Source organism: Dipodomys ordii, unplaced genomic scaffold, assembly GCF_000151885.1.
Source record: "Dipodomys ordii isolate 6190 unplaced genomic scaffold, Dord_2.0 Scaffold120, whole genome shotgun sequence".
Classification (NCBI taxonomy): Eukaryota; Metazoa; Chordata; class Mammalia; order Rodentia; family Heteromyidae; genus Dipodomys; species Dipodomys ordii.
In genome coordinates this window covers 2,274,999-2,296,934 of record NW_012267336.1, presented here as the reverse complement: position 1 = coordinate 2,296,934, position 21,936 = coordinate 2,274,999, and the positions used below count along the sequence as shown (strand labels likewise).

At 55.9% G+C, this 21,936-nt stretch overlaps 1 protein-coding gene across 1 annotated transcript in view; it reads right to left on the bottom strand.

Moving 5' to 3' along the window:
- The window catches only part of Cpne5 (copine V), a 74,763-nt gene extending 52,838 nt beyond the window's left edge, over positions 1-21,925 (bottom strand). The window contains exons 1-3 of the mRNA XM_013029578.1: positions 21,768-21,925; positions 9,368-9,408; positions 8,179-8,225 (exon numbers count right to left, since the gene is read on the bottom strand). Coding sequence (XP_012885032.1) covers positions 8,179-8,225; positions 9,368-9,408; positions 21,768-21,862 — 183 coding nt within the window. The 5' untranslated portion in view covers positions 21,863-21,925. The remainder of the gene's footprint in view (positions 1-8,178; positions 8,226-9,367; positions 9,409-21,767) is intronic.
- Between the last annotated feature and the right edge of the window lie 11 nt (positions 21,926-21,936).

Sequence of the window (21,936 nt, the reverse complement as noted above, 5' to 3'; positions counted from 1 at the left end):
GGGTGGGGGAGGCAGACTAGAGCACCCCAGAGCAAGGGAAGCATGGCACCCTGCCGTGTCCCCTCCGCCCCCTGCCTCAGTAATGAGTGGGTGCCTCTCCCAATGGCTGCCCAGGTCCGCAGCTCTTGTCTCCTGAAAATGGCAGCATGATGGAGACATCACCCCAGCTGCAGTGTCCCCCCCTGCCCCCCCCCCCGGCTGACAGACCTACCTCCAAGCTGCTCACTCTCCCCGGCCCAAGCGCCCCCTGTAATTTTTATATATTATTGATGGCTCCTTCATTAGAGATGCTAAAAGCGCCCGGCCCGGCCCTCATGAATCACATTGGGCACAACTAAAATTAGAGGCCTCTGTGCTGACTGAGACTCAGAGGGGCCCCGGGGGAAAGGGGACGGTGTTTCCCTTGGGGCTGGCCTGGGGACAGGGGCTGCCCTGGTGTGGCCCGGGTAGAAAGCTCCTGGCGGGTAGGAGGGGACCGGAAGGGTGGGTTCCGGGCCAGGCCTACCACCATTTTGCAAGGTCTTAGAAAGTGCTCTCCGGTTCTCTTACTGGAGGAGTCCAGAATTCCCCGTTGCCCAGTGAGGAGCGCTGGCTGAGCGGAAGGGGTGGGTCTCCGCTCCCCTGGTGCCAGGTCTTTGGGCCTTGCTACCTTCCTGCTTTGTGTGCAAGAACAAGAGTGAACCAGGGTCCCCAGGCTCCCAAGGCCTGCCTGGTTTGGGGAGGGTGGGTGGCTAAGCAGAGAAGCTTCCCTGGCTGCGCCCCAGACACCAGCAACAGGCCTGTGAAGATTTACTCAGCTTACCATCAAAGGCTTTGGCCCAAACCAGCTTGGTTCCTAAATGAGCCATTGTTCCAGATAAGCCGTTAAACGTCCCAGCTCCTGAGGGCATGGTCCTTTTGCCAAGGAACCTGGCTGCCAAGTGCCCACAAAACTGCCTTCCGGGCCTCCCCGACTTCTAGGAAGAGGGGTGAGCCAGCACTACCCTCAACACACCCCATTCTCCCTGAAGGTGTTGCCCTCCTGACAAGATACCCGCTCCTATTCTATGACATCATAAATCCTCCCCCCTCCTGGGAAAGCCCTGGTTTCTCACTCAGGCCTCCTTGTAAGAAGAGACATTATTAGCCAGGCAGTAGTGGCTCACTCCTGTAATCCTAGCTACTCAGGAGGCTGCGATCTGAAGATCACTGTTCAAAGCCCAAACTTGTCAGACAGATCTGAGACAGACACTTAGGTTCAATTATCCAACAAAAAGCCAAGGAACGTGCAGGTATAGCTCCATGGGTAAAGCACCAGCCTTGAGCAGAAAAAGCTAAGCAAGAGCTCAAGGCTCCAAGTTCAAGCCCTAGGATCTGGCCCATGCACAATGTGTATGAGTGCGCATGCGCACACACACACAAGAAAAAGTCATTATTGAGCAGGGGCTTTGTACGGTGGCTGGTCAGTATGGGCTCACGTGAGGTCTCTACTTGCTGCCCTGGCCCTGCCCCCACTGGGCAGGTGGCAGCCTTGCTCTCAGGACAGCTTCAAAGTGTAGCTGGTCAGCCTGCCGCAGGCTCTGTGCCGCAGGGGACCTGCTCTAGAGCCTGGGGCTGCTGGTTTTTGTTTTTTTTTTTCTGTTGTTGTTGGTTTTTGAAGACAGGGTCTCTCTCTGTAGCTCAGGCTGGCCTGGAATTTTTGATCTTCTGCCTCAAGCAAACGCCTTTCTGCAGATGACAACTTGGACACATGTCCACTGAACGACACAGAAAGTGGAATGCACTGCACAGTCCCAGGTGACCAGAGAAGCCTGCTTTGGAAATGAGTGGCCCAGCTGGGGATCTGGACTCAGACCTCTCAATACAGTCTCAGCTCTACCACTTTTTTTCTTTTTTTTTTTGTCAGCTGTGGAGCTTGAACTCTGGGCCTGGGCGCTGTCCCTCAGCTCTCCAGCTCAAGGCTAGTGCTCTACCACTTGAGCCACAGCGCCACTTCCGGTTTTCTGGTGGTTTATTGGAGATCAGAGTCTCAGGGACTTTCCTGCCCAGGCTGACTTTGAACTGAGATCCTCAGATCTCAGCCTCCTGAGTAGCTAGGATGACAGGCGTGAGCCACCAGCGCCCAGCAGGAACCCTTTTCTTACAGCAAAAAGGACACAGGAATCCCCAAACTCAACTCAATGAAAGAGCAGTGGAATAGAAGCCGCACGTGTTCACCCGGCCCTCCCACTCAACGATTCGACTTAAGATTTTTTTCTCCTTTGTGATAGGGTGGAAGAGATAAAGCAGGAAGCATCCTCTGGTTGTTCAGCTTTGCTTGTTTCTGGGGCAAGCGCTGCTGGCTCAGTCCCCTCCCAGGAGGCCATATGAAGCAAGCAAGACACCACAGTGCACTGCACTGCAAGCCTGACGCTTGACATGCTCAAAGGATTACACGCCTGTTCCCACCGGTTCATCGGGATGTAACTGTGTGGTAAGTCTAGAAGCACCCACCAGGACCACACAGATCTGACGTGGACCTGTGCGCGCCCCGGTGAGGAGGGGCTGCCTGGGGTACACAGAAGCCCACAACGCACTCTGTAAGCAACACTGACAGACCTGCGCTCCGGGCACAACGCCCTGAGATGGGAAGCGATGGTTTCCTCCTCGGTGGAAGGGGCTAATAATAATAATTAATAATAATAGCACCTCCACAGACCTGGGGATCCTTCCTCCCTTCCTTTGTTGTGCTGTGAGTCCAGCCCAGAGCCTCGTGCATGGTAGGCAAGTTCTACCCAGCCCGCCTGGGGCTGCTGAGCAGGCTGAATGAATGAAATCAGAAGAAGGGCTTAGAATGGCTCTGTGCACCATGGTTGTATGTTTGCTGTTGATATTCACGGTTTGCTGCTGCTGATTGTGGTTGCTTTTCTCTCTCTCCTTCTTTCTCTCTTTCTCTCTCTCTGCCCTCTCTCTCTCCCTTTTTCTCCCCTTCTCTTTCTCCCTCTCCCTCTGTCTCTCTGTCTGTCTGTCTCTCTCTGTCTGTCTCTGTCTCTTTCTGAACTGCTCCCTTTGTGGCCCAGCATGCAGCAGGCCTCTGCAGTGGGTGTGTGTGGAAGCCCGGGGGGGGGGGTACTAGGAGCTCTGGGCTGGTGCCGAGGTCATGAGGGTGGAATACTCGTGGGTGAGGGGAACCAGTGGCTTTTTTATAAAAGAGACCAGAGGGGAAGGTGGCTCAGTGGTAGAGCGCTTGCCTTGCATGCATGAGGCCCTGGGTTCGATTCCTCAGCACCACATAAACAGAAAAAGCCAGAAGTGGTGCTATGGATCCAATGGTAGAGCGCTAGCCTTCAGCTGAAGAGTTGAGGGACAGAGCCCAGGCCCACCACCAACAAAAAAAAGGGGGGTCAGAGGGCAGGGGGTTAGCTCAGCAGTAGTGCAGTTGCCTAGATGTGATCCGCAGCACCGAAGTGCAAAGGGGTTCCCAGTCCCTTCTACCTAGAAGGGCAACCAAGCAACCATGGGCCTCACCTGACAGTCTGTAAATTCGGCCCTCACTGGAACAAGGCCTTTGGTCACAGGGAAAGAGCATTCTACATGTTCACAGCGTGGCTCAAAAAGCAGGCTGAGCACTGGGCTGGGATGAGGGTGTGGCAGCTGGGGCCACACACACTGCACGTGATCTGAGGAGACCCACTGGGCACCCCAAGAGTCCACGATTCTACCCCCCCTCCCCCCCGCTCCTTTCTAACAGCTAGGACAGCTGCCTGTCCTAGGGAGAATCAGAGATCACACCCCATCTTTCCCTGTGCTTTTCCCTCTACCCAATCAGAGTGCTTCTGGGACTGGTCCTCCCAGGCACCCCGGCGGCCTCAGGCCCCGCACAACGCCCCGGCCCGGCTTGATGCAAATACTGCGCGAGTTCCTAGGCTAAAATTACCTCTTAAGAGTCAGTTTTCATAAAAATGTGGTGACAGATTTAGGTGCCGGGAAGATGGAATTTTCTCACAAGGCATAAAAATGACCCAAATGGTTAAAATCAGCCAAAGGCCAGCCGTCAGCGGCCGCAAGAGCAGACTCCTTGTTCCCAGCCTTGGCCGGTCCTGCGCCCAGCCTCGCCCGCCGCCCTGCCTCCCCGGGCTGGACATCTGCTCCCAGAGGAGGAACTCTGAGCCAAGATGCTCGTAAAGAATGATCTGCTGTGCCCAGGCAATGAACTGGCCAGGGCAGAAACTGGGGACTGGCAAGGGCAGCGACCACCCCAGACACTGGACTCTGCCGTGAGCGCTTCATCTCTAACACCACACAGAGAACCAGACAAGCAGCGCCCTCTCACCACCCCCTCCACACACATGTGTGCTTCATTCCTTCCTCAGAAATAGCCAGAGAAGTCATGCCCTTGGGATGGACCCTGTGGCTAGGCTTTGCCACCCTGACACACAGGCTCCGGGCACAGGTCCTGACCCCCTCTTTTAAACATGGCCAACCCCCTGAACTCCAGGGACTCTGCTGCTCTGACATTCGGACTCTAGAGCTACTTCAGAAACCACCTTGTCATGGGGCCCCAGGGCTGAATCAGGCACGGCTCCCCACTGCAGCCCTGTAGCCCACCCACCACTTCTTACTGTCCCCTTAAATCCTACTGCTGTACTTCAGATCCTGAACCCCCCCCAAGGCCCAAGTATTAAAGGCTGGGCTGGCAGGGTGGGCTGTGCTCCTGGGGGTGTGGGGGGCACCTTTGGGGGAGGGGCCTTGTGGGAGGACCCTAGGTCATTGGGGGGGTGTCTTCAACACAGGTTATGGGACCCCTGTTTCTTCCTCCTCTCTGCTCCTGATATGAGTAATTTTCTACTATCACAGGTTCTCACCAGAGGCCCACAGCAATGGGGTAAAGATCATGGATTGGAACCTTTAGAACAATGAACCTTTTCTCTCTCTGTCTCATATCAGTTGTGGGGCTTGAACTCAGGGCCTGGATGCTGTCCCTGAGTTCATCTTGCTCAAGGCTAACACTCTGGCACTTAGAGCCACAGCGTCATTTCCAAATTTCTGGTGGTTCATTGGAGAGAAGAAGCTCACGCACATTCCTGCTGGGCTGGCTTTGAACTGCCACCCTCAGATCTCAGCCTCCAGGGTAGCTCGGATTACAGGCGTGAGCCACCAGCGCCCCGCTGAACCTTTTCTCTTTGTAAGTGAATTCCCTCAGGTGTATTTAATTATAGTCCCTGGAAACTGACTAACAACCCTCTCATTCTCCAACGCCACAGCACCTGAGGGGAGCGCTCACCGACGCCTCCTTTCTACGCCTTTGTGCTGCCATCTTGTGCTGCGCCTCCCGGGTCCCCTCAAACCCCATGCGATGCCACCTCCTAGTCCCCTCCTGTCCCACACACCTCCCCTCCCTTCCCGCGCTGCTCCAGCGCCTCACAACGCTGCTTTCTCCTGCAATCATGGGCAGGTGCCAGAGCCCTTAGCAAAGCCCCAAACCTGCTGGCCGATGCTTCCAGAATGTTTCCAGAGCACTGGCAACGTCTCACAGATATCCGCAGTACCTCTATCATCTTGTTTCCCTTTACCCCCAAGCCTTAAGGTAGGTGTATCCCCATCTTACATCAGGGGAAACTGAGGCACCGACTCTAAGCAACTTGCCCCAGGCCCCACATCCTTCAGGGGTGGCAGCGAGGATGTACGGAGGCCCAGGCCTCTGATCTTCTCTGCTCTCTCACCTCTCTGTTGTCAGGCGTGACGACAGGGCTTGGATGATCTGGGGGGACCCTGATCTAAATGGAAACAAGTCACCATTCTAGAATGTCATGAACGGTTGGCGAAGCAGCGCTCTTCTGAAGAGGCGCTTCCAGACTCGGCCTCAGGAGTCACCGGGACAGCAGCGCATTCCTGGCGCTCATGTCTAGGAAGCTCAGCCAAAGGCCTCACCAGGAATTAGTTCACCTAAGGAGGCTAAACGTTTCCCTAGCAATCTGGCGGACGCTTCAATGGGCTTCCGTCCGTCTCAGAGCCCTGCCCGTGGATGAAGTTCCCGCATGACTCCACATCCAATTCACCCCTTTCAGCCACGTGCAGCAAGACCCGGGATCTCCCAGAGGAGCACCAACTGGGAAGGGAAAAACCAGCTTCCCCCCCTTTCCCCTCTCTCCCCTCCCCTCTCAGCTTGACCAGGCCTTGAGTCCCAGGAAAAGCAACCTCAGCTCTGTCTGCTGTTCCCACAGGAGCCCCTCACTTCCCCGCTTCCCAGGTCCCCCCATTCCTCCCTACACCCAAGAGCCTTATCTCCCGCGGGATCCCCGTGAGGGGGACTGAGGCCCAGCCAGAGAGGACACAACAGCACCTCTGGAAGTCAGCCTCCGTAGCTCTGCGTGAGATGCTCAAAGTAGAGCAGCGCCTGGAAGATGAAAGGCTCTGCCCGGTGAGGCTGACAGATGACAAGAGAAATACTGAGCCAGAGCCTGGCAGCCATGACAAGGGATAAGGGGAATTAACAACCAGGGGAGAGGCTGAGATGCTGGACCACAGGGTCAGGGAGGGCCGCCACACTGTAAGGATGCAGACAAGATCTGTGGGAAGCATGGGAGGGGCCACAGGGACATGTGGGGTACAGCCTTCAACAGCAAGTGCAAAGGCCCTGTGGCAGAAGGCCCTGTGGCCAACATGGAGGGGAGGAGCCCTGGGAGACAAGGTCAGCCAGGTGAAGGAAGTCTGACCAGCTGGCACTGGTGGCCATTGAAGGGAGTGGTTTTACAAGATGGGAGACGGGCCAACTACAAGCAGTGGAGGGACAGCACCCCGTTTTAGCGGGACCCGTTAGTACCCAGGTAGAAGAGCCTAAAAGCATCTTCTAAATTCTCTGGGGTTTTTGTTTGTTTTTTGGTCAGTTGTGGGGCTTGAACTCTGGGCCTGGGCGCTGTCCCTGAGCTCTTCAGCTCAAGGCGAGTACTCTACCACTTGAGCCACAGAGCCACTTCCAGTTTTCTGGTGTTAATTAGAGATAAGAGTGTCACAGACTTTCCTGCCCATGCTAGTTTTGAACCATGATCCTCAGATCTCAGCCTCCTGAGTAGCTAGGATTACAGGTGTGAGCTACTAGTGCCTAGCTAAGTCTCTGGTTCTTCAAGTCTGCCCTCTCCTCAAAGCGCCGATGACAAGGGACAAAGGGAACTGGAACCGCAGAAATAACAAAGATACACTGTGGATCACCCTTGGCTGTGGTGGGGCCTGGAAGTCAAATGGACATGGTGGGGTGGGGCGGGGCCGGGGGAGGCGTTGAGATTTGACCACCACAAATGGGTGACACTGAAGTCTTCTGTGCAGGAATCACCTGGCTGAATCCATCCCCACATGACCAGAAACACGGGGGGAGGGAGGGGGTGAAGGCGGGGGTGGGGGTGGGCAGGGAGGAGCAGGAGGAGTAATACCCAGGGGCCATGATGAGCCAGGACTCCCTCTCCCACACCAGGGCTCCCCCAGGATACAGTCCTGGACCATCAACCTGACTGGATGGAGACCCCCTAGGAAGGTGAGTAAGGCCCGCTTCTGGGAGCTGCAGCGGGGCGCTGACCTATCAGGGATTCAGCCCCTGAAATCTTTTGGTGGGCGACGGGAAAGCCACGTATGCTTCTTGTCGGCTGCCCACGGCCCATCTGCTTGTATTGATAATTCTGCGTGGCTCCTAATGATGTTATAAATATCCAAATGGCCCTTGGCAGATAAAAGGCTCCCCCGCTCCAATAGAAAACTGGGAGGAGGTGGGAGAAAGTAGGTCACTGGGGAATGTGTGACTGGGGGCTGGATCTCGCCTCGCCCCTCCCAGCTGCTGATCCACCCTACTTCCTGTCCGCCATGAGGTGAAATATTCTGCCACCAGGATGTTCCAAACCCAAGAGCCGAGGGGCCAACTGACCCAGGGCTGAGCTCCCTGAAACCAGAAGCCCAGATCTCGCTCCTCCTGTAAGTTGTTGTGCAAAAAGCAACTAATATCACCATGTCTCCCTCAGACTGGGGCTCTCTGAGGAAGGATGGGCACCATCGGCCCCATTGTCAGCGCTTGCTCTGCCATAGACTAGGACAGCCCTCTGCCTGCCTTCCCGCCTTCATGAGGGCTTGGAGCTGCAAGTGAACCCCCTCTGGTAGGATGGCTCAAGAGCTGGAGACAACAGACCGACACGATCAGGGACTGGCTGGTGCCCTGGTAGGCAGGGCTCCACCTACCTCTCGCCACTGCTTGTTCTCCATGCCTTGAGTATACATGACACACACTGGAAGAGAGAAGAGAAACAAATTAATTAATACTGCAGGCCAAGGGAGTTCCCGGATGGGGAAGGGACCTTGGCTGCGTGTACACCATGGCGGCCTAGAGCCTGGGTTGCTCTGGGAATTGGGCAGAGTGGTTACCGCAGGCATCCGGATCTTGATTTATGTTTCTGTTGTTGTTGTTGTTTGCAGTGCCGGGGATCAAACCCAAGCTTTGCCCATGCTAGGCAAGCACGCTACCCCCAAGTGACAGCCCCTCGGCCCCACAGCTCATGTCTAGGCATCAATTCACAGGAGTCAGCCTGGCAAAAGCGGCCAAAGGGGGCCACGCCTCTCCTTCTGCATGCTTTAGAGGAGGGGAGGACACCATTCATTCATAGACAGGTGGACAGGTGACGGAGGACAGGGTGGCAGAGTACATTGGAGCGCATCTGAAGGCACAGGGGCCCTTTATACCCACAGACCTGTTAGTCTCACCAACCCCCTTTTACTGATGAGAGAACTGAGATTCAGAGGAGCCCAAAGGCCTACTCAAACCCAACAACTGTCCCACCAGACCACAGCCAATCAAGGCTCAGAGTTTATCTGGTTTCAGCCAGGCATGGGCGGCTCACGCCTGTAATCCCAGCTCCTCACAAGGCTGAGATCTGACAATGGTGGTTTGAAGCCAGCCTGGGCAGGAAAGTCCAGGACACTTTTATTTCCAATTAACCACCCCAAACCCAGAAAACCCAGGGAGTGGAACTGTGGCTCAAGTAGTAGAGCACTAGCCTTGAAGAAAAAAAGCAAAAAAACAAAAAACAAAAATAACAACAAAAACACTCCGGGGCAGAGCCCAGGCACTGAGTTCAGGCCCCAGGACCACACACACACACACACACACACACACACACACACACACACACACCAATTATACTGTTCTCCCTGGGACAGCAGCCAACTTGCCCCTGGCCCCCCAGCCCCTCCCGACCTGCTGGGTCCCCAGGAGGCTTCATAAGCACGGTGGGGGGGGGCTGGGCAGGGAAACCCCAGTGCTCCCTCTCCAGCCGGTGGCCGGCAGTGATGCCTGAGCAGCCCCGCCACAGTGGGCACAGTCATTAGTCACAGTCGCTGCTGTCATTGTGACCGTTACTTCCGCGGGACTTACGTGGGTCTGACTTGGAAAACATGTCTTTGTCCAAGAGGTTCCTGAAAGAAAACACAGAGGAGTCAGCAAGGCGGAGGGGAGAGGCCCTGAACCCCGGGCGGAGGCTGCCGCTGGCCTGGCCTCAGGGGAACAGAAACGGAAGGCCATCACTTTAGCCAACCTTGATTATGTGTCCTTAATTGTCAAGGTGCTCGGTGGCCCCCAGATCCCCCCCCCGCCCTCCCCTTCCCAAGATGCCTGGAACTCCGCACCCCCCAAAGCTGCCCTCGCCCTGAGATTCCTGTGCCCTGGCTGCTTCTCACTGACCAAATCCCAATCAGCCCATTCCACCAGCCCTTTCTAGAAGTTTCTTCACCATCTCCAAAGCCATCTGCAGTGACAGCTTACAGAGCAACCGGTCCCCACTGTAGGTCACACACCCCAGCGTCCCTCTACGCCATAGCAGCCGGGAGCTGACACATGGGGTCCTCTGCTCTCCTCTCCTCTCCCCAAAGACAGCCACCACAGCCTGCCCTCCCGGCCCCGCTGGCACCCCACCCCTCTGCTGGTCCCCAGGAAATGGTCTGATAAACCTCCCAGCCCACTGCAGAACACGGGACACAGATGAAATGCCAAGCTGACCTGGACCCATCCTCCGGGGGTGCAAATTTTGGGGGTGCCTATCTTCCCTTAAGGCTGCTGAGGAGGGATCTCCAGCCCAACGAGCAGGGAAATTATGGGGAGATGTGGCTCCACTGAAGAGGCAGGTTTATCCTCCAGATCTCCATGAAACTCTAGCTGCAGAAAATTCTAGAGTGCTCAAGCTGGGAGGCCCGCCCAGTCACCTTTCCTAACTCCTCCAATGAATCAGGAGTGTGACACTCAGGGACAACTACTGGCTCCTCCCAGGGCCGGATCTCTGTCTCCTTCAAGCTTGGGTGGGGACAGGGGACAGGGGACAGGTTAGTCATGTGCAGGCCAGCCGGAGAGTGAGGCCCAGGATTTCTGTCTAGGATGTGTGTGTGTGTGAAACAGATAGAGGAGGAAGAAATAGTGTCTTATCTTCAACGACAAGTCAATGGGGCTGCTTTTCCACTGGGCCAGAGGTCCACAGCTTAGAAACAGAATCACCTGGTTTGTGTGGCCCCGCCCAGGGACCTCAGGACTCTGTGAGCCCTGGCCCCAGACCACAGACCTTCTGTCTACTGCACTGCTGAAATAAGAATACTAATAGCTGGGCTTGCAATGTGGCCCAGTGGTAGAGTGCTTGCCTAGCATGCATGGAGCTCTGGGTTCAATTTCCCAGTAGCACATACACAGAAAAAGCCGGAAGTGGCGCTGTGCTAGCTTTGAGCAAAAGAAGCTCAGGGACAGTGCCCAGGCCCTGAGTTCAAGACCCAGGACTGGCAAGAAAGAAAGAAAGAAAGCTAATAACTGTTTTTGTTATTCATTATTATAGACTGCTGACCCTGAGGCTTGAACCAGGACCTTGTAACATGCTAGGAACGTGCTTTACCACTGAGCTCTACCTCCAATCCTTGGTTTTTTTGGAAGCAAGAGTCTTCCTTAGATAGCCCAGGATGGCATTGACTATGTAATACCCCTACTTCAGCCTTTCCAGCACTGGGATTACAGGTGTGCGCCACCACACCTGGCTACAATTATTCTTACCACCTTTCCAGAGCCTTCCTACCCCTCTTCCTCAATGTGCCTTTCCTGGCTATTGCCCCAAACCACACTCCCCTCCCCTGAGCTCTCGCTGGCCTGAAGGGTTCTCCTCTTCCATTCCTGGGACCCTGTCTGTGGTCCCCACAACCTCTGTGCTTCTCCAGAGCAGGTCCCCCATTCTGCCACATGCCGGCCCAGTGCCAGAGGCCTGGTAGGTTGGATGGAGGAGGACCCAGGAGGAGGAGGGGGCCAGGGAGAGGAGCAGGCCTGTTCTCCTCACCTGCCTCCTCTGCCTGCAGTGAGTGGGGCGTGGTCAGATGCCCCATCTTCCTGTGCCCCCCCTTTCCCTCTCTAGTTCAAAGCTGCTCAGAGAGGAACGTGGAGCTCCTGGGAGCCAGCAAAGGCTTGTTTGTTCTGCGCGATGCGCAGGCTCACGGGGCAGGTGACAAGGGAGGCGCAACTACCCTCAGCCTCGCTGGTCCAGGGAAGCCCAGCCAGTCCCACCTCCCAGCAGCCCCTGGAGCGCGCTGTTTCCATTGGCTGAGCACTGGCCACGCCCCCAGCTTCAGCCCCTCCTCTCCTGCCTCCATCCTATCCCTCTCCCCAGCCCTAAGGACCCCCACACCGGATCCCTTTACCTCCTCCACCTGTCACCAGCTCCTGTCCTGACAGAAACCAAGGCCTGTGGACCCCGGCCACGTGGGCCTGGAAATGTGGCGTCCTCCATTAGAACTTCCCCGGGCTTACTCACCCTGCACCCAGGTTTAAAGGGCAGATCCTAACTCCAGGAAATGAAAAATGAGAGTTGTTTGTCTGTTTTTCCATTGAAGAAAAAAAAAAAGGCAGATCCTTGGGGCTGTTCCCAGAGTCTCCTTTTGTAGGTCTAGGGCAGGGCCGGGATGTCACTTTTAAATAGGGGTCTTCTTGTCAGCCCTCTCTTGTTTTTGTATGTACTGGTGTGTGTGTGTGTGTGTGTGCGTGCGTGCCCGTGAAACAGTACTGGGACTTGAACTCAGAGCCTCCTGCCCTCAGTTTTTTCCACTCAACACTATCACATTACGACTTGAGCTACACCTGCACTTCCAGCTTTTTGCTGGTTAATTGGAGATAGGAATCTCATGGAGTTTTCTGCCCAGGCTGGCTTCAAACTTCAACCCTCAGATTTCAGCCTCCTGAGTAGCTAGGAGTACAGGCATGAGCCACCAGTGCCCCAGCTCTTCTTTCTATTTTTGAAACAGGGTCTTACCAGGTGCCCCAGGCTGGCTTCAAACTCACTATCTTCCTGCCTTGTCCTCATGCCTCCTCCTATGTGCTGGGATTACAGGCATGCACCACCATGCCCAGCTCCCCTGTGCATTTCCAAACACCACCTTCTGAGGCCTAGTGTCTCAGGGCCTCAGCTTTACTACTGTTTGGCCAAGGACCCCAGCACAGGCCTGCGTGGTGCTTAGAAGCTCCCCCACAGCCAAGCACCTGCCCTGGATCCCCATTCACCTCATCCCTGAGCATCCCAAGCTCAGAGACTGACTTCCTCCAGGCACACAGCTAGCAAGCAGCCTGGGCAGGGAGGAAACCATGTCTTTTGACCCCAAAAAGGGCCCCAGCCCAGGGGAAAGACCAGCGCCCCAATGCCTTTGCCTCTACTTTCTGTTTTTGGAGAGCTCAAAGGGAAATTTTTTTTTTCTAACAGACAAAATGTATTTTTTCCCTAAAGAGCATAAAACCCTTCAGCTGTCTACCCAGCAGCGCAGAGCTCGGCTTCTTTTGTTCCTTAAATCAAGGCCCAGGAAAACAGAGCGTGGGGGGGGCAGGGGGAGGGTCCTGCCCATTCTCCGCTCTCCACCAAGGAAGAACCGTTTTTAATTCAGAGGCTGTGGGAAAATGGCATCCACAGGGTGGAAAGTCCGAAATCCCCGGAGCCCGATCTAAGGAAGAAAGCACTGGAAAGGTCAAAAGAGAGCCCCAGAGAGGTGCTACCAAGGCTGGAGGTGTGCTAAACGCTACGGGGTCCCTACCTCCTGCTCTTCCCCGCTGAGCCTGTCAGCCCCGCACAGTGGTTCTCAGAGGTGTGCTTTGTGTTGGAGGATTCCCATCAGATTCCTAGACAGACTGCTTGAGTTAGGAAAAGATGGTTTCTTAGCCAGGCACCACCTGAGACTGAGATCTAAGGATCATGGTTTGAAGCCATCCAGGACAGAAAAGTCCCCGTGAAACTCTTATCTCCAATAACTGGAAGTGGAGCTACAGGTCAAGGGGCACAAAGAGGCTCAGGATCAGCTCCCAGGCCCTGAGTCCAAGCCCCACAACTGACCAAAAGAGAAAACAGAAAAGATGCTTTCTTGGAATCGGGTGTAATAGTGTACGCTTGTAATCCCAGCACTTGGGCTACATAGCAAGACCCTGTCTCCCCCCTTTCCCCCCCCCTAAAAAAGTTGAGTGATGATGACTCACACCTGTAGTGCTATGTAGGCAGCTGGAATTGTGAGGCCAAGTTCAACAGAAGAAACTGCGGTGGGCTAAACCGATCATCCCAGCTCTGAGGGAAGAATAAAGCAGATAGATCCTCATCCAGCCACAGGCCTGGGCAGGAAGCAAGAACCTATCTCAAAAAATAACCAGCCCCAAAAAAGGGCTGAAAGTATGGCTCAGCAGCTGAGCACCTGCCTAGCAAGCACAAAGCCTTGAGTTCAAATCCCAGAGACAGTCTGTCTACTTTCCAGCCACCTACTGGTGGGCGGAGGACGCAAGGCCGGGCCTTGGGGCCTCCACAGGAGAGGAGGGCCTTCTTTTGGAGATGCCCAGGGGACGTCTGGGTCACCAAGTGTGCCCCGCCCATGTGGCCCACTGGACCCCCACCGATCTTGCTGCCCTGTTTCTGTCCCCAGTCCCATGGGAAGCAGAGTCAGAGGGCTTCCTGTGGCCACTACCAGCTCCCCAGAAACAATGAGGGACACAGGCCAGGTGCACCTGCCTCGCCTCTCACCCCTCGCCCCCTCCTCTCAGGTCCCGCTCATCCCCCTGACAAGTAGCCGCACTGAGCTCTGAAAACAACTGGGCCCCAGTGGCACACACCTGTAATCCTAACTATTCAGGAGGCTGAGATCTGAGGATCACGGTTCAAAGCCAGCCTGGGCAGGAAAGTCCCCTTGAGATTCTTCTCTCCAATAAACTACTCAGAAAAAACTGTTAAGTGGCACCGTGGCCCAAGTGGTAGAGCGCTAGCCTTGAGCAAAAAGTTGCTCAGGGACAGTGCCCAGGCCCAGAGTTCAAGCCCCAGGACCAGAAAGAAAAGAAAAGAAAAAAGCAATTTCCCTTCAGAAGCTCTCAAAAGTATTAAAATATGTAATATATGTTATATATTATATATAACATAGGACACATATAATATTTATTATAATTATTGTACCATTGTCTCTCCCGAGCTGCATGGCCAAGGGAGGAGGGCTGCGTGCAATCCCCATGGGTTACGGGGCCGCCCTGGGTCCGCGCAGGAGCACCAGGTGGCGGACCGCCTTGTAGAGGGGATGGGGAGCCACGGGCTTGAAGTGGGCCCAGCCCCAACTGCTGCCTCCTCCCTCCTTCAGGATCCCCACTCTTCCCCTTCTCCTCGCATCTGCACACTCTTCCCCAGGCTGACATCGCCTTCTCACTCCCTGGCCCTGATGGCGTCTTCCCTCCCCTCCCCTCCCCTCCGCAGCCCTTTCCCTGCCCAGCAATCAGAACATTGTTGTTTTCTGTGTTTGTTTTATAGAAGTTATGCTGGTATCGGGGCTGGAACTCAGGGCCTTGTGCTTTTGCTCGGCTTTCTTGGGCATTGCTGGTACTCTAACATTTGAGCCATGCCTCTAGCTCAGCTTTTTGCTGGTTAATTGGAGATGGCGTCTCATGGACTTTTTTGCCTGGCTTTGAACTGCCATCCTTCAGATCTCAGTTTCCCACAGTAACTAGGATTATTGGAGTAAGCCACTGGCACTGGGCTCAGAGCTTTGTTTTTTAAGTATTTTTTTCCCTGCCAGTCCTGGGGCTTGAACTCAGGGCTTGGACGCTGTCCCTGAACTTCTGGTACTCAAGGCTAGCACTCTTACCACTTGAGCCACAGCGCCACTTCTGGCTTTTTCTGTGTAGAGAGCTTGCCTAGCATTCACGAAACCCTGGGTTCCATTCCTAGTACTACAGAGACTAAAGATAAAAGCATAACCTGATACCACCAGGCACTGGTGGCTCATACCTGTAATCCTAGCTCCTCAGGAGGCAGAGATCTGAGGATCACGGTTCAAAGCCAGCCCGGGCAGGAAAGTCAGTGAGACTCTTATCTTTTAACTAACCACCAGAAAACCGGAAGTGGCGCTGTGGCTCAAGTGGTAGAGCGCTCGCCTTGAGCTGAATTACTGAGGGACAGCACCCAGGCCCAGAGTTCAAGCCCCAGGACCAACAACAACAAAAGACAGCACCCAGGCCCTGAGTTCAAGTCCTAATATTAGTGCATGTACACACACACACACACACACACGATATAAAGTTTATTTGTCTTCTATCCCAGCCCTGTGAGCTCCACAGGGAGCACAACGGCCTTGTTCATGGCTACAACCCCTGCAGTTCACCCCAGCGTCCCGCCCGGATCCTGTCACACGTGAAGATCCCCATCACTTCATGGAGTGACTGAAGTGCCACCGTCACCGGCAATCCCTGCGGCTGTTCCACTTGGCGCATTGCAGGGCAGAGAAAAGCCCCCAGGCCCGCTCCCCTCTGCAGAGCTGCCAAGCAGCACCGCCACTTCCCGCCATGCCGCGCATGGAAGAAGCAGAGGCCGGCCAGGGTCTCTGAGGAAGCCAGGCCCCGCCCTGCCTCTCGGGCCGGCCAGCTCAGTGAGAATCGAGGACCCCCCTCAGGCCCTGCAGGGGCCCGATGATCCAAGAGAAGGGAGGGGGGCGAGGGGAGACAGAGGGACCCTATGGCGCTTTGCCCTTTTTCCCTGCCTGGCAAGCAAGCAGCAAGACAGGCAGTCAGGGGTCTGTCCCTGACACCCAACAGTGACAGTCCACTGAAGCCAGCTCTCTGGGATGCCACCTCTAGGCCCCTGCTAGCCACTCTCCACCCACGAGCAACGTCCACGTGATTCAGTTCTGATAGGGCTCTCCTAACACCCAAGAACAACTAGCTCAGTGGAAGACAGCCGAGCAAGGGCAAGGCCCTGAATTCAGTCCTCAGCTCTGAAAAAAAAGATAGACTCCTGTCTTTAAGGGTAGAAATAGGACCTAGCTGTAAGCCCTGAAACAATGCTGAGAAATTTAGGGAGGAACTGTGCTTTCTCAGATAAAAGCACATTTTCAGAGAGGTCTTTTACTGTCATTGGATGTGACGGGGATGTCTGGTGCAGAGGCAGCCATTCTGTAACTATGCAGCTCACTAATGATGGTTGAGTTCTTCAAAGAGAAGTGACATGACAAGCTAGCCCTAAGATATGTCGCCTCCAGACTCACTGTGACCTGAGAAAAACAACCGCATCTCGAGTTTAAGCCTCCAACAGTCATCTTTTCTTATAGTGGAAGCATTCCTAACCAAACCTGACTCCTCCCTCTGCCATGGAACTTTCCAGCTTCATTTCCCTGAGGGGTAATGGTAGCTACTACCATACCATGTGGTACCAGCCAAGGCTGGCTTCTATTCTATGGCTTCGGTTCCCTAGGCTTCCCTGCCCAGTTACAAGTTTGACTCTTGGAAACATAGGCCTCCCTCAGCAAGCAAGGCCTCTCTCTTCCCTGGGGACGCTTCTTGGTCATGCCCATCTTGATGGTCCCCAAGCCCCACCATGGACTTCATGGAGACTGAGTCCCAACAGGGACTGGAGGCCAGTGGCTCACGCCTGTAATCCTAGCTACTCAGGAGGCTGAGATCTGAGGATCATGGTTCAAAGCCAGGTTAGGCAGGAAAGTCCATGGACTTTCTTTTCTCCAACAAACTACTCAGAAAAAACAGGAAGTGGTGCTGTAGTTCAAGTGATAGAGCGCTAGCCTTGAGCACAAAGAGGCTCAGGGACAGTGCCCAGGCCCTGAGTTCAAGCCCCAGGACTGGAAAGAAAGAAAGAGAGAGAGAAAGGGCGGGGGAGAAGGAGGAGACGCCCTTGGGGCTCTGAGTCTGAGGGACTGGATTGGATCTTCCTCCCCAGGACTGCGCTAGCTGTGTGACTTGGGCAGGCCCCTTAGCCTCTGCCAGCCTTGATTTCTTAATCAAGACTAAACACTACTTTCTGTCTTGTGGGAATATTCAAAATAGTCACTCAGGGCCCCAAGTAGCTCACATCTGTAATCCGAGCTACTCTGAAGGCTGAGAGCTGAAGATTGTGGTTTGGGAAATCAGCTTGGCCAGTAAAATCCATGACTTTTATCTTCAATGAACTGCCAAAAAGCTGTATGGGTGGAGCTGTGGTTCAAGTGGTAGAGCACTAGCCTTGAGTGAAAAAGCGAAGGGGCAGTAGCACCCAGGCTCTGGGTTCAAGCCCCAACACACACACACACACACCACACACACACACACACACACACACACATGCACGCACACACACGCATGCACGCACGCACACACGCAGTAAATTATGCTGGACAGATGTTAAGAACCTAGAAGTCCTGCCCTGACAAATACGTAGTGTCAGGACCTGAACCCATGGGTTCTGTGGGTGCCGGGTGATATTTAAAAGGGATCACAGAGCCAGGCACCGGTGGCTCACACCTGTAATCCTAGCTACTCAGGAGGCTGAGCTCTGAGGACTGCAGTTCAAAGCCAGCCCAGGCAGAAAAGGCCGTGAGACTCTTATCTCCAATAAAACACTAGAAAACCAGAAGTGGTGCTGTAGCTCAAGTGGTAAAGCGCTTGCTTTGAGCTGAAGAGCTGAAGGACAGTGCCCAGGCCCAGAGTTCAAGCCCCGTGACTGACAAAAAAAAAATGTAAAAAAGGTCCCAGTGAATGTATGTGGGATGCTTGCCTCCTCCCCCTCCCCCCCGGCTGAGGGGCCATCATTGGAAAGGGCTGCATGGCAGGCCAGCACCACCCCACGGAGCTGAAAGTCGCCAGGATCCAGTGCTTTAATCTCACAGCAGCAGGAAGGTAAACTCTGCCTAGCAGTCCCGATGCCATGACCTGGGCTTAGCTGTTGTTATGTGCCCTCCTGACTCTGCCAACCCAGCGCCTTGGTGTGTGTCCATGAACTGGACCTCCTTCTCCTAGTGCTGGCTGTGGCTGCGGCCACCATGCCCTCAGGCCCTCTGCCCCCAATGCCACCTGCCCCCTGCTGTCAGAAAGCGTTCCCAGGGGCACGCACACAGCTCCAGCCCAGTGCCAACCCGAACAGACAGCAGAAATCAACACCTCTGAGACAGAGGCCACAGCGGGGGCCGGCCGCACAGCAGCAGCAGCAGCAGCAGCAGCAGCGCACTCCCCCCCCCCCGCCCTCCCCCCCCTCCAGCTCAGTCTGTGGCACTGGGCTGGACTCTGCCAGACTGCCAAGTACCAAATGCAAAGCACATGGGGGAGGGGGAGGGAGGACCCCCGAAGGGGCAGCACTGAGCCAGGCACACTGCACTGGCACGCTGGCATGTTGAAACCCCTTTGTCTAACTACTTAGTTTTTTTTTTTTTTAATGAGAGTTAAAGCTGAGGAATGAGGATCGCAGTTCAAAGCCAGCCTGGGCAGGAAAGTCCATGAGACTTTAATCTCCAAGAAACTATAAAAGCAAGGGGTAGAGCACTAGTCTTGAGCAAAACAAACAAACAAAAACCTCAGGGAGGGGCTGGGAAGGTGGCTCAGTGGTAGAGTGTTTGCCTAGCATGCATGAAGCCCTGGGTTCGATTCCTCAGTTCCACAGACACAGAAAAAGCCAGAGGCGGCGCTGTGGCTCACGTGGTAGAGTGCTAGCCTTAGGCAAAAGCAGCTCAGGGACAGTGCCCAGGCCTGAGTTCAAGCCCCAGGACAGGATGCCAAGCGCAGCAGTGCAAACCTCAGCGCCCCCGACGGAGTCCTGAAAACTGACAGGACATTTGGGGAAACGCACAGGGACAGGTGAGCTCTGACCGGGAGGGAGCTATGGCTTAGCCAGGACGTGCTGTACCTGAAGCATGGTCTGAACACCTGCTCGGCCTTCTGTAGAGCCTGAGCCGGGCGTCCTGTGGCTCTGCACTCAGCTGGGAGTGCCCAGGACAGGCAGGGCAGGTGGCCTCCATCCTCCCTCCCCCTCCCCCCTCCCCAGCACAGGATAGAGAGCTCCGGGTTCTGCTATGGCTGCTGCAGTATCTCCAGGAGGAGCGGGGGTGGGGGGGCCAGCGGGGAGGGACAAGACAGCACCCCCATCTTTCCTGATGCCCATCTTGATGCCTGCTGACTTCTCACCCAGCTCCCCCTCTGCCTGTCCCACTGCCCGCTGCCGGGGCTGGGTCCCAGGAATTCTTTGCCAGCGAATCACACGGGTTCCTCTCCTGGGGTGTCTATGTAACAGGTGCGGGGCCGGGGCGGGATGGGGGGCAGATTCACCATGGCATAAGGAATAAACTAGAGCAAAAGCACAGTTTGAGTCTTCTCTCCCTTCCCCTCTCCCTCTCCTCCCCTCCCTCTCTGTTCTAGAACCTGGAGAGGTGGCCTGGTGGAAGCAGGGGTGGATGTGAAACTTTGGGCCCACCTTCCCTCCATTCCAAGGGGCACTTCCAGCCTCCCCGCTCCATGCCCAAACCCACCCACCTCCGTCCTCTAGAGGGTGGGAATACCCCCCCCACCCGCCTCCATCAGGCTCTCTGAGGGAGGGGAGGCCCTCAGAGTACAGATACAGCATCAACCCCAGAACCGTATCATCCAGAAAAGATGCACCTCTGAAGCGGGAGATTGCACCCAGGAGGTGCCAAGCATTGCTGCCTTTCTGTAATCATCAGTTATTTATTGAGCACCTACTATGGGCCAAGTCAGTGTATAGGAGGTGCTCTGTGCACCACGGCTCCTGCCAGTTCTTTTCTGGCCCACTGGGTGGCCCCTGTTTGCTGGGCACTGCTCTGTTCATACGAGCTACCCCTAGTGATCGAGTCTTTGTCCGGAAGATACCTACTTGGCCAGTGGGCTCAAAACTTACCACAGGTGGCAAATCAGAGATTGTGCTACTGAAGGCCTGGCTGGCTCTGTCAGCCACGTGGTCCTCTGCCTCCCTTCCTCCCCACTGGAGCGGGGGTTCGAGGGTGCGAGGCCCTGTCTGCGCTGCCTGAGCAGCTTAAATGGCTGCTCTTGAGGAGGAGGTGTCTACACCTGAGCTGTCCTAAGGAGGTTCGTCCTCAACAAGGCAGTGACCCTGTGACCCATAGAGTTTCCCCAGCAGCCAGTGACTGGAGCTGGAGTCTCGTGGGTGAGCAGTGGGGGTGCACAGGGCCTGGAAGGCAAACGTACAGCCTGCCTGGGGAACAGGCTCTTCCGAGGCCCGGAGGCGGGAAGCTCAGGTGACAGCGACTCTGAAGACTGAAGATGACAGGCATGCGACAGGCATGATGGCATGCCAGGGGCGGCTGTGCGGGCAGGAGGAGGGCAGGAGGAGGGCAGGAGGAGGGCAGGTGGGTGGTGAAGACTGGAGCTAATGGGCCATCAGGGGTCTCCTGGGAGCGTGAAGGCAGCAAGCACTGGAGCGGGACCCTAGGGGGGCCTGTGGGGAGCTGTCACGGGATCCCCTGGGGGACCTGCCTGGGGGGGCCTCCATGATTGCCCCTCACCAGCCCTCACTCCCAAGTTGTCAGGAGAAAGCCCCCCACCCCGGAATCTCGAAGCCAGCCTCTTTTACACAGCAGCCCTGCACGCAGGGGTCTGCCTAAATCTCCACAATGTCACAACTTGGTCATCAATACAGCGATGTAATAAAGACAGGGTGGACACAAAGCCTGACGGCAGGGAGACCCGGACAGAGACAGGTGGGGGGTGGGCGACTTGGCACCAGGGTGCAGCCAGGGCTCCAGCAATGTGGTTGGCTCTGGGGGAGGATGGGCGTCCAGGATGGGCTATGTCCCTGCCTTGCAGGGACCCCCAAGGCCAGCGACCGAGACAGGCTGCATCAGAGCACCCCGTTTCTCCACGCCTCCCCTGCTGCTGCGGGGGAGGCCCCTCTTCAGCTAGGTGAACCTGAGAGAGCAGCGTTCACAGAGAGGCAAGCGTTCCCACAAACGTATTCCTCCTACCTTGTTCTAAAATTTCACACCATTCCCCCTGCTTTGGCTGGAGATTTTTGACCCAAGTTAGCGCTTTTTTTTTGTTTTTAAGTTGGGGGTTCTCCTCCCTCTGACGCTTTTCCTCCGGAATCCCGTGGGGTGCTGGGGGGTATTGCAGGGACAGAGACCACCAGGAAGGAGAGGGAGGGAAAAGGAGGGTGCAGCGGGAGAGGGGGGGGGCAGCTCGTGAGGGATCCCTGGGGCACAGCATTAGGTCTCCATTTGGGGAGGATCTGACTAGAGAGCGCCTGTGGGGAGACCCCGGGACAAAGGCCCCCCCTTTCCCCTCTCTTTCCAGGCCTGCCCCCCAACAACACCCCGTTCTCTGGTCTTTATGCCATCTCTGAAGCAACAACCCGGAGCACAAACTTTCCAGGCTCTGACCCCAGCCTGCCCCCGCCTTCTGCCGTGGCCACCCCGCAGCGGGCCAGGGGCTTCGGGCAGGGGCAGGGGGTGCGCCCCGGGGAAGGCGTGCTCCCCGGGAAGGGGGCGCGGCGGCGGGGGGGGGGAACCCCGGGCAGCGGGCGGCTCACCTGCAGGACACGGTGATCTCCACCTTGGTGGCCGGGATGCTGCCCGCCAAGGAGTCGAACTCGCTCAGCGACGCCATGTCCTCGGGCTGCTCCATCACCCACCGCGCCCCCACCCCAAATCAGTCAATCCCGCCGCGGTTCGCGCCTCCTCCGGGCGGGCGGGCGGGCG